General features: G+C 40.3%; 1 protein-coding gene and 1 long non-coding RNA gene across 9 annotated transcripts in view; one reads left to right on the forward strand and one right to left on the reverse strand.

Moving 5' to 3' along the window:
- Positions 1-6,747, forward strand: part of LOC111934167 (uncharacterized) — a 101,810-nt gene extending 95,063 nt beyond the window's left edge. For 2 of the 3 annotated variants that reach the window (XR_002867074.2, XR_002867076.2), the window contains exons 7-10: positions 1,320-1,573; positions 2,812-4,129; positions 4,776-4,926; positions 6,485-6,747. This is a non-coding gene — a long non-coding RNA (uncharacterized LOC111934167). The remainder of the gene's footprint in view (positions 1-1,319; positions 1,574-2,811; positions 4,130-4,775; positions 4,927-6,484) is intronic. The other variant, XR_015275820.1, reaches the window with a different exon arrangement.
- Positions 1-12,609, reverse strand: part of ALDH1A2 (aldehyde dehydrogenase 1 family member A2) — a 112,731-nt gene that overhangs the window by 24,291 nt on the left and 75,831 nt on the right. For all 6 annotated transcript variants that reach the window (XM_086849028.1, XM_086849029.1, XM_086849031.1 and 3 more), the window contains 3 exons: positions 6,843-6,947; positions 6,483-6,623; positions 4,770-4,899 (listed from right to left, as the gene is read on the reverse strand). In XM_086849028.1, the coding sequence (XP_086705154.1) occupies positions 4,770-4,899; positions 6,483-6,623; positions 6,843-6,947 (376 nt within the window). The remainder of the gene's footprint in view (positions 1-4,769; positions 4,900-6,482; positions 6,624-6,842; positions 6,948-12,609) is intronic.

Raw genomic sequence — 12,609 nt, forward strand, 5'->3', positions numbered from 1 at the left:
CACTTACTGGCCTCAGCTGGTTTAAGGGTGAGAGAAGTGAAGAGTCACAACACAAAGGCAATTTCCTGAAAGGCATGAGTGGAACACAACAATATTAAGGAATTACAACCCAGTGTGGGGTAATAGAGTAACACTGAGCTGACTCATCTGCCATTGGAGACACAGGCAGTGTGAAGTGATGGAATGCTGTACCACAATCTCTAGATGTGGAATGAAGAGGGAAAGTTGTGACTTGTGACTGAGCATCATTTACTTCCTGAGGTCTGGGAGCACGTGCTGAGCTTTTACATGCAGGTTTCTACATAGTTAACAAAGCCAGAAAGGGACCTGCTGTGTGGGGACCGGTTAAAGGATCAGTTAAGGTACTGTCTAACCAGTAGCTTTGTTAGTGTGCTCAGCCTGCATCTGTGCAAAGTACATTTACTGCACCTTTGTACCTCAGCTGAGTCTCGTAGCTGTATAAGTTAGCCCAGAGTCAAACTATCTCTGAATTTAGGTGAGATGTTTTTCAGTGTGGCTACAGCTGAGGGAAAGGCTATGCCTATGCTAAAGGCATGTGTTGAATGTGCCCCTTGGCCTGTAGTGCTTGGTCATCTAGAAAACCTCAAATCTCTTAACTTGGGAAAATAATTTCAGCTAAGTATGTGAAAATGATGAAGTTACCTAGGCTTAATGGCAGGAGATGATTTACCAGGATAAGAAAAGGTTACACAGCGGAAGGGAGTAAGAGGAGGAGGAGGAGAGATTACAGGGCTTTTGCTCCCATTGTTCTGTCTCACACAGGGTATGTGCTTTCCCTCCCAGGCTGGGCTGGGAAGTGGCTGCCTCCGCCTCTCCCCTCTTTCAGTCCAAAGCTGCAGCCACTCTTATATCAATAGTGAAGATATTGTGCAATAGTGGGGAAGGGCCTGACTTCGCAATGGAGAGTGTGTTTTGGAAACCTGCTGCAATATCCTCTAAGATTTATCTGGTAACAATAAACAGGTTAATCCTTAAAATTTCGTGGGTTTAAGAAGACTTCAACTTGAATTTGATTAGAAATAACTTATTGTCAGGTTTGCTTATTTCTATCCATCTGCTTTACAGGATTTGCTCAGTAGAAACCTGAGCTAGAGTAGCTAAATGTCAACTGGGGGCCAGATACAGAATAATTATGAGAAAGGTAACAATAGTCTGCAACCAAGACAAGGGACAGAGCAGAGAAAATAAAGGAGGGATGGAAAGAGAGAAAAGAGATTCAGGGAAAGGCAGAAGAAAATAGTTTATCAGTTGGTTTGCACTGCATTGACAAAACGCTATTGTAATGTTTTGATCTCCAGATGTTTGACAACTCCCCAGTGAAGATGAGACTATTTGTGCCACAGACTGAGATGATCAGTTTGGTTTTCCAAGTTATCTTTCACAGATGCTAGCAGTGGTTCACAGACTATAGGAAGATTCATCAGATCTGACAGAAGCAAAGTAGAAATCAAAATACAGAGAAGTACATACAAGCAAAACTGTCTAAGTGCTCAAGAGGAACACAGAGGAGTCAGCTAAAAATACCAGCTTGTACTCGGTAGTACTGTGAGAGGTGGGTTCTAAGCCAGAAGGATGGTGGCAACATAACAGTAACACAGTTACATTAGCACTGTCTGACTTTAGATTGTCACTGCATAATCACTGCCACATGTCTGCGTGCTTCATCACAGAGTTATAGATAACCTGAACCTCTTACCAAGGCAGACAAATGGTGGTTAATTCTGCCCAGCGTAGGCAGAACGTTCTTTCCGCAGAGCGGTGCCTCCCATGCAGAGCTGCTCTCCCTGCTGTCTCCCACTAGACTCTAGACAGATGCCCTTTTTGACACCTACTTCCAAAGTTCATCATCCACAGATTTTCTGTCAAGATGGGATTTTTGAGGTTGCTTTCTAACAATATCTTTGGGAACATATGTGACTTGAAGTTCTTCAGAAGCCTTGGATGTCTCTGGACAGGCCAAAGGTGGATCTAAGAGACACCCTGTCCATAATGCAGAACAAGCTGTTACCATGACAAAATAGCTTAAGAAATTGAATTAGCTTAATTCTGTTATTCTAAACAGTAAGCAAAGTTCCTTGTGCTTACAAATTATACAGACTTTTTTAATGTTTGAGTGTTTTAAGTCATGCTAATGACCCTTATTCTAAGATGCTGTGGCTGATGATTGTTATCCTTTACTAGCTGGCCGCCAGAGGGACCTGACACTGATCCCACATCCAATCTAAAATTTTGTGTTAAAGAATTTTTTTTAATATACTCAGCTGAAGTAAACTGACATTCTTCAGTCCTCACTGATATTAAGAGAGCAAGATCAATTTGCAGCTGCTTAGCACCTGGCCCAAAGACTTTCATTTTTTAATCAGAAAGCAAGTCCCATTTATCCAGGGATCTCACTTTGGGACAGCAATATCTTCCACAGATGTGTTTGCTCAGATTTCCATCAGGAGTCTCCAGCATGGATATTTTATTTGCATAACAACCATAATACAGTCCCATGTCTCATATAGCAGGACACAGCAAACAAGTGGGTGAGGAGAGCTGAATTGGCTCTTTAAACTGTATCATAGCATATATTGCTTTAAAGATACATTTCTGCTTGCTTTCAGTTTATTAGTTTAACAGTTTCTGGCCTAGCCTCATTCTGTTTTAATTTAAATCATCAAGGCTTTACGCATGGGAGCAAGCAAAGGGCAGTCTGAAGGTTTTGTAGCTCTGGGACCAAAAGGAATGTGACTGTAAAACACACTTCTTCTTCTACTTGTCTATCAATTGCCTATTTTTATTTTACAGGAAAAGAAAACTTCAACAAAAACAGCAACAATAGAAGATTGGGAGGTTTCAGATTTATTAGCACACTGAATAGAAAGACAAGATTTAAGAGTGGGGGTTTTTTTGGTTTTGTTGTCTTATCTTTGGTGAGCTGATGGTAAGTGAACGTAAAGAGCACCACTGTTTAACAGCGGCTTTGCCCCAAAATAGCTTCATGAGAATGACAAATTTATGGTGTGAAAGCAGAGGAATAAAGAGAAGTGTTAAACGAAGAAGAACTAATTGATCCCCTGAAGATTTGTGAATGGACTTATGATTTTACACTACTGAAAACTGTGTTAGCATAAAGTTTGCACTGAGGAAGGCATGCTGAAAATGTGCCTTCCTTTCACCCACCATAGCCTACCTTACCGAAAAAAAAAATCAGGTTTTATCCTATAAGGTACTTGAAACCAAGAATAAGCAGAGAATATTTCTTCTCCTTAATCTGGCAGTGCCTTTTGGTTGCTGACCTAATTTCTGTGTACCTGTGGGGCTAAGGACTGAGAAAGAAGCATTCACTGACCAGGGAGAAGGAGATTAGGGAACAGGAAATTTGCTGAATACATGAATTTATGGTGTGGTCTGCACTTTTGTGTGATTAAATGTGAAGTGCAAGCAGCAAAACTGGGATTTACGAATCTCAGTCTAAATGACTGTGGAAAACTTTGAGTCCTTGTAGGAATGTCTACTCCTGAAATATTATTATTGTCATTTCCTTGGTGAAAATAAGATAGTGAAGATAAACACCAGTCAGTGCACACTGCAATTTTAATAAGGTGAAACACTAAGATGAGTAACACTGCAAGACAAGTTACAGGTTGTTTCCCTTCTGAAAATTTTAGAAGGCACATTTTCAGTTTATCTGCTTGCCTCACTTGGGTAGTTTGGTGCTTTGCTGTAGAGAGGCGAGTGAGAGTACTGCAGATACTGTCACACAGTGAAACACCAGGGAAATATCTGGGCAACAGCAATGGGCCTTTATCCCTGAGTGTGCCCTCATGTGCAATGAACACGTGCACCATGAAGCCAAAAAGAATCCATGTAATGAATGTTTGTTTTCCTTAATGCTTTTCCAGAGATTTGTTTTATGCTGATGAAAGATGAGTACACTTATCTTAATGACTGTACCTACATAAAATCATTTTCTGCTTTTTTGCCATGTCGTGTAATTATAGCACTTGGTACATCTAGTCCGGACTGCAAATGAATATGTTTGCATCAGACAATGCAGCCTGTATTTGTAAAACAGCTGGGAGGGAAGGGCAGGAAGAAGAGAGTTGTTGAAGAAAAAATAATGGTAAGGATTTTTTCGCCTTTCTTTAGCAAAAGAATAAGAACATAATGATTTTATCGCACACATGAAGGTTTATCTCATATATACAATATAAAACTCATCCCACTGAATAATTTGAAGAAGCATCTATAACAAAATATATCTCATATGTATGTAGTTCCCTATAGTAACATTAAGAATGCTCTCAAAATATAAATTGAGTTAGATCCAGTGTTAGTCCAAGGTAAAATTGTTTGCAAAAGCAGTAAGGAGACATATACAAACCAGATTGATACATAATGATACTGTTTCTTAAACAAGCACCCAACACTATTTTCATTAGTTCCAAATTATTTTCCAGGCTTCTATCCCATCTATTTTTACACATGTGTCAATAATTAAATGTAGGTATTGAGCTATCTTCTTGTCAGATGGACGCATGCAAAAGAAACCAAGCCCTCATCACATGTGCATGTGGGGCACAACAAGAGCCGGGCACCCAGTCCTCCCCTTGCTGACTTTCCAACATCTGCTTCAGCAACACACTACACACTGGAGGAGCAACCCAGGCTTCTCCTCTGCCTTCTATGAAGCTGTGAGCTACCAAGCTTTAGTCTGGCCATGAGAAGGTTTAGGTGCACAGCTGTGCTTTAATTCCCCTTACCTACAGGAATGGTCATTCCGTGGATTTTGTCTGCCCAACCAGCATAATACCTCAGGGTTTTTATGACTCCCTGGAGATCTACATAGAAAGCTTGCAAGAATGGTTTGCCACTGTTCAGTGATTCCATAGTCTGCAGGACAAGAAAAAGTTAAGAGATGTAAGTATAGTAATATTTTTGGACTATTGTTCCTAAGTATTCACCATCTCAACAGCTCTTGAACTGTGACAAAGATTTTAATGAAGACCTATCAGTTGCACCTTGATGTAATTTTAACCCAGAAGGTTCTGAACAATTATCTGATCCTCTTTGTTGCTCCTTTTCATAAATGTGAACAGAATGTCTTTTCCTTAAAAAACCCAAACTGGTTTCTTCTGGAGTATTCTGGAATGGCTATGATTTTAAGAACATATGTGTGTGTTTATGTGTGTTTGTCTGCCCGTCTGTCTTGTGGGTTTATGTGTGTATCCACATGCATGTACATGTGCCTTTGTGTACTTTGAACCTAATAGCCACTGTGTTTGGTCCAGATCTATAAATGCTGAATCGCTTTAATCAGGAGCCAAGATAAAAATGCCTGTCAAACTGGGTTCTGTTATGTTAATGATAACAGCTGAGAAGGGGCTCCTTGTAACCCTGTATTAATGATCTGAATCCATAAAGAATGGACACATCCCTCTTTATATAATTGATGTGAATATAAAAATTTCTCTATATGGTTGCCAAGACTCCTGCTGAGGTCTGAGATATCTATACTGTACAGCCAGTTTATTTATTGCCATCAAATAAACAAACTTTCCTCTAGGGAAGCTCATAAATTAACAAGCTAATGTATTTATTTTTTAGTTAATATTCCTATTTTTAAAAGTATCTTCTAAGCTATCCTCTTAGGGGTTCCTAAGATCATTTAGCAAAAAAAATCCAATAAAATATCCTAAGATGTTGAGTAGCTTAACTCATTCTCAATAGCTGTCTAATAGTAATCATTAAGAATGGGCAAAGGACGCCCATGTGTAACACACCAACCATCAAATGAGTTTCTATAGAGAAGAATGGAGGCCTAATTCTGCACTGACTTATATCCCCAAGAGCAATTAATGGCACTGCCTGCAGCGCAACTCAGTAAAGAACTTGGCTTCAGAAATAAAAATTAAATGACAGGCAGAGTAAACTTGATTTGCTGTGCACTTCCTTCTCCCCATGGCGATTTTACAGTATCTGCTGGCGGTAAGATGATTTAAGTGTTGACAAAGCTGGAATTAAGATGTTCACGGGCTTAGTTCAAAGCACTTGACATGCGGAAAACAACATTAACAATGCCACCGTTCCGATGGCTCCATCCGAGAGCGAAACGGAGCCGCACCCGGATTTCGTGTCACCAGCTTAGAGTCCCTAAGCACCTCACCTGCCCTCCCTTCCCATCTGCACAAATCATCCCAACCTGCCATTTCTTACTCTAGAGGAGTTACAGGTGTGCATGGCAGGCACGCCCGTGTGCACACCCCTGCTTTTGCGCGATGTCCAATTTAAAGCTGATCTGAGCCCACTGGAAGCCCCTCGTTGGCTTTTAGGGGTTTTGCATCACATTGTAAGTGGACAAAGCCATTTCAGGCAGGAAGCTGCATGTAGTTTTCACACAATTCATATCAACCCCTTCATGAAGGAATTTGCTTTCAGCACGTAAAACTATCAACTGATTTTTATGTGTCACTTACAGCAAGAATTGCCCTGTCCCTTTCGACCAAGTCTGCTAACTTATCCAAGAGATGGCCTCTTTCCGAGGCATCCATTCTCCTCCAAACGGACCCCAGGGAAAAAGCCAGCCGAGCTGCCCTCACTGCCTTGTCTGTATCAACCTGGGAAGAAGGAAGAAGAAAATTGAAGACACAGGTAAATAACACAAGCAGGCTTATGGAATTTGCTGTCACATGATAGGTCTTGGAATTATGGTTAATAAAGAACTGTCCAAACAGTGCTATACTGGACTGGTTGCTTTGATCTATTTATACATTTCTCTTATTTGTTATACATTTAATTTATACATTAAACATATAGTCATTCATGGGATACATTACTTTGTCAGCTTCCTGAATGTCACAGATTTGTTCTCCTGTTGCTGGATTATATACTGGGAATATTCTTCCACTTTCAGAATTCTGCCACTCATTATTGATGAAAATCTAGAAAAAGAAGAAAAGTCATCAGGTCTCCCGCATGAACAAACAGTAATGTATCTAGCAACAAACTTATGAGAAAAGCTGCAGATTCTAATACAAAAGAACTGAAACTTTTTTGTGTGTGTGAAAATTACAGTTTTCAAGGGTTCAGGCTGAGGTCAGCGCCTGATGTCTTTCTGTATTCTATAGCAGTGTCATTATAGAAGCAACATCAAAGTCTAAACATTGGTTGATGTTCAAATATGGTTCAAAAACTGTAACAAATAAACTAAAAAAAGAAATACCTGTATCAGAGAAAAAGCCTTGAAACTGCTGGAGACAAGACAAGGTTTTGGAGTAATCACTCAGTTCAGTAAGTAAACATTTAGTCACTGATACATCCCAGTCAAGGCTGAATAATCTCAAACATCACAGTTCTTCAATACACAGTCAGTTAATTATGGCTACAGTGACGGCTTGCAGCACAAAATTAACTTGCTTATCTGCTAGGAACAATGGAAATTGTTACATTCTCTCAGTGTTGATATCATTTTAATTGTCAGGGGCAAAACAAATTTAAATGGTAATGGTGCTGACAACAGCTGTGTTGAGAAAGGTAATGACAAATGAGTTTATTTAAAGTAGATTTTTACTGGTAGCTGCATGCATGTCACTTTCTGCTGAATTAAGAACAGCAATTATTTATTAGCAGGTATTAAAGAAGTCACTACATGAAAATGACTGAGTGAAAAGTTTTCCAGGTATTCAGACTATTTCTGTCTTTTAAATCTTTCTAAGAATGAAAGTGTTCTAAAAGTCCATGCACCAATTGGTTTCCTTGGAGTCCAGATATCAATGGATTTTATTGGATTCCATGAAATACAACTTTAAATGTGTAAGAGGATGTCCTGGTTTCATTGAAATACAGAGTTTTACCCCTGACTCCACTGAAAGCAGGAGTTCACACACAGAGAGGAGTGTTCACCACCCAGTTTGGTTTTTTTGCAGACATGGCTGTGTTTATAAAGACAGGGATCCTTTGAAAGCTTGAGGAATCTCAGTTCCAATCAGAGATACACAGGTGAGAGAAACTGGTTCATCTTTATACACAGAAAAGCAAAAATACATCTGTAGAGTTTTCAGTTACCAGACATGAGCTTGCTCAAACTTATTCTCCAAGCCAAATGGAAGTCCTGTAGCTGTGTTCCTCTCAGCAGGATTTATTAGCTCAGGCTCGGTGCCACAGTGACTGCACTGTCACAGCTCCTGCTCCAGAGCTCACTGGTGTCCGGCTCACTGCGGCCATGTGTGGGAGGAACCTGTGCCTGCCTGGAAAACTACACAGAAACCAACAATTCCATGTGCTTTTGCTATTACCAGCGTGTTTGTGTTGTGTTCCTCATCTTCCCTATGCCTCAAACTTCAGCCTCTGCTGTGTGTCCCTCCATCCATTCCAGAGCATGTCCTTTCCTTATTTCCCCTTGCCCCTTCTGTTTAGGTTTTCAGAGCTTGCTGAACTCAGGACCTACCACACCACTACCATTGCTTTCCTTGCATATCCTATTTATCCTGAACCTCTGTGAGCTCCTCAAACTGTGCTGGTGTCTTCCTGCTCAGTGATGAAACTCTTCACCAAACACAAGTACTGGTCCCTGTTAGGGTGTTCTGGAGCTAACCCAAAATGAGATGGAGAAAGAATCACCAGTACGATCTCTAGTGACCAACACCATAAGCCAAGATCTTCTGGGGTATCACTGTCACTTTTAAACTATAAGTGAAGCAAAGAGACACAGATCTGTGACCTGTGTGGAAAAAGGAATTTACTTCATGCTTTCCAGTGAGTATTCTCCGAGTTAACTCTGCACCCAGTGAGTGTGTTGGGGGGTGCTGAGGAGGGAGGGGAAGGGAGAAAAGCTTCCAGCTTCAAGAGCAGATGGCCAGAGAAGATGTAAGCATGTTTGTTTAAGGTGACAGGATGTACATAAACACATGGGCTTCTCGTGTGAGCTGCACTGAAAGAATAAAGCAGTTTGGTTGAGTACAAGAACCTGAGAAATTGTGGCAGCCACAATTCAGTACATTTCCCTTAGAAAAGTGGTCTGTTCTTTTTTAAAATAGATTAAAAAATGTTAACTCCATTCTACTGTGATTAACACCTATCATCAGGTTTTCTAGTACAGAGGATATACATTTGTTCTTGAAATACATTTCACCATAGGAATGAGAAATAGTGCCTTGGAATTACAAAAGAGGGCTGCAATTCAAGCTGACTGGAAGGAAAGCTGCATGATTTTATTGAATCCTCCATTTATTCCACTGACTTAGAAAAAGAACAGTAATAGTAAATATTTCAGATAGGACATGGGAAGGATGTATTTGGCATAAAGTTAGAGCTGAAAGCAAGAGAAATTGCTACTGTTAATGGTTAATGTTAGTTTCTTCCTGTTCCACTTTCTATAAACAAGGTATTGCCTATACAAGCTCATTACTGTAAACTGAGCACATTTAAATTGGCAGTAAAATCAGAGTATTTACTCTAGTGCACAAATAAAGTACCTAGTCCCATGTTTTGGACCAGTTTCAAGTCTTGAAATCCAGCAGCTGGCGGCTTTACAAGCAAAGCCTTACACTTAAATAATTCACTTTTGAAAGTTTTAGGTGTTCTGTGTCAGGTAGTACCATTCAGCAGATATTCCTACCACTGAGACGCAGATTCTTTTGCAATAAATTTGCATTCACAGGGGCTTTTATAACTCTTCCAGCACTACTGACTCCAATGGCTGTTGATTAAATGTATATATCCTGTACATTTAATCTGACTTTCATTATGGCCACTTCGTAAAAATGCCATGAAATGGAGAAGCGATGACACATTGCAAGAAAAAGGAATCCCTGCAAAGCCTCAAATTGGGTTTTTTTCTCCCTTATTTATAGTGACCATGGTAAAGGCTAACTCTAAATCAGGGAGAATATTTGACAGCAAATGTTCCTATCTATGGATTATATATAACCCATCCTAAACACCAGATAAAAAAAGGGGTAACCCTAGAAAAAGAAGGGCTTGCTTCCATGTAAATCATGCTACAAATTGGACAACACCCAGTGAGTTCATTGTTCAATCTCAATTGTGAAGGCTATTCACATTTACTATTCCCCTGGAATCAATGTTAATTAAAGCTGACTGGGGCTATAAATCAGCCTTTGGTTTTTACAACTTAATTCAGCATTAAGCATATATATGTAAATAAAAGGTAACTGATTAACCACTTGAGTTTTCCAGGAGTTACTGAGGTAATTTGTTTTTGTTTGAGTCCTAGTGCTACCTTTTGTGATATGCAGTAGGGAGAAGAAAAAGTCTATAGTGTGTCATGCATTTGCTATGTGGTATTGTGGTAGTTAAATGACCTGGCAGGTTGGGTGCTATCAATAGCATTGAGCCAAAAGGCAAAGGGAAGAAGGGAGCACTTGAAAAATCTTGGAATACACATTTTGTTTGCCATTTACTCTCAGCAGGGACTGTAATGGCAGTAATGTCAAAGCAGGAAGATAAAAGGTCAACTTTGCTGCTGTACTGAGGTGTCCCTGTCAGTGCAGTGATTTAGCCAAGAAAAAACCCAAGTGGCAAACCAACCCCCTGTAAGTGATGAGTGTGGCTGCGGTTGGTGCTCAGTGGCTGAAGGAGGAAACCAAATACATTTGTTCCCCAGTGATGCCAAAGGGGCCAGCAGAGCAGGGCAGGAGGGGAGCTGGGGGTGCAGGTGCTGGGGTATGTGAGATTGGGGGAGGTGGGAGGGGCTGTTCCAAACAGTGCAGTGTGACAGGCCTGGGTGGAAGCTCACAGCTGTCCCTGTGAACACGATGCCCCTTGGAGTGTCATTGTTCTCATGAGAACTCACCACACAGGTCTCTGGGCAATTTATGTTCCTTTCCAAATGAAAGATGGAGAGGGCATGGATTTTCCTAAAGAGAACAGTCACATCCCTCCTGGTACTGGCAATAACCTCATACACACTCATACACACATGTTCTCCTAGATCTTTTGCTAGAACTTTGCAAGAGAATGCTCCCACCATGTCGTCGTGGGCTCAGATCCTGCCTGTGGGTAATTGCATATGGCCTCTGTTGACAGAGTTCCACAGGGCTGATCAAGAAAACAATCTGACTCATCCTACAGGTCAAGTGACTCTTCAGAGCCTTGGTGATACCTCATCATACCGAAAAGTATACAAAGAAAAAGTAAACTCCAAAGTTACCAGTAAAAATTCCAAATTACTTTGAAACTGCTGACATGTAGTTGGAATAAAATCATACATTGCATTTTGCACAAGACCTGCATTTCACAAGCATTACACACTGAGTTCAATAGCATTTTGGATGCTCATCAGTTTTGAAATCAAGCCAAGAGTTAATGTTTTTAACATAACACAAAGCAAATTTAGCTTTGCAAATAAACAACTACAATCTCTTGTTTCAGTATCCATCCATCCCAGCTGGCTTGGTAATGATTAGCAACTTAATGTTCATTTTAAACCATGCAGGTAATTGGAGCGATAAGTATTCAAAGAGGAAGGGATGTGTACGAACTCAGGTAGGATATTCTAATCTCCAGTGCAGCAATAGCAAAATTTAAACCAGGGAGAAAACGTATTTTGTGTTTTCGTCACTATTTACCAGCAAGGAAGTACAAAACAACTATCTTTATGAGTGTGTGTATAAATATAATTAATTAAAATAAACAAAGAGCTAATACCTCCTTTGCAGCTCTTGGTTGAGCATTTCAAGCAGCATTTCAAATTCCCTCTGCTGTTGAACCAGGGGCTAGCCCCGGATTTGGGAAATGCAACTGATTTTTACATTCACTGGGGGTTCCTGCATGCTCACTGCCTCTCTTTTTTTGTATTGTCTTTCCTTAAACCATACAGGGGAAAAAAATATTTTGGGCTCTCTTAATTCATGAGAGTAATCAGCACAGGTGGCAACAATGTAACTTTTCATTTCCTTTCTTGAAAATGTTCTCAAATGATGTGCGAGTGAAATGATGATCTACATTCTTAATTCGATATTGCTCAGTGATGATGTCATGAGACATTTTCTTCAGGCTCCCCAGCTGCTCAACTAAGAAATTCAGGCAGTGGACAGACAGTGGCCCAGCATTCAGCTCTTTGGAGGTGGAATTATTTTCCCATGGATTTAATAAACAAGGTTTTTGTGCTGTTGCAGCTCCAGAAATGTTCTTTGGTACAGGAAGAGGATTTTAACATCTAAATAATAATGGCTTCCCACAGGAGATTTGGTTCTGGATGAATGGAGGAAGGAATGGGAATTTCCTAACTCAATTGATTTAGTAGCTGGTTATAGTTTCATTCCATCAAAGATCTTTTTTTCATATGTGGCTTTTTCCTTAGAGAGCTTTTGACACTAAATCTGCTGGGATGGGGGAGGGGGCATCAGATGCCAAAGTACTTTATAAGAGAATCACAGCTGCTTGGCTCTCAGCATCTTCTCAGAGCTGGAGGCATTAGGAAGTACATAACGGCACTTCTTTTTTTGAGGGGGGACGGACAACAATTTTAGAGGCATGCAAAAAATCCAGCAGTAGCATTTCCCTTGGTAAATACTGCATAACATCCCAGATACCGGGCACCTGTGCCTCAGTCTGGTCAGGAAATTTCATATCCTTTCCCAT

Source organism: Cyanistes caeruleus, chromosome 13 (assembly GCF_971803275.1).
Source record: "Cyanistes caeruleus chromosome 13, bCyaCae1.hap1.1, whole genome shotgun sequence".
In the NCBI taxonomy this organism is placed as follows: domain Eukaryota; kingdom Metazoa; phylum Chordata; class Aves; order Passeriformes; family Paridae; genus Cyanistes; species Cyanistes caeruleus.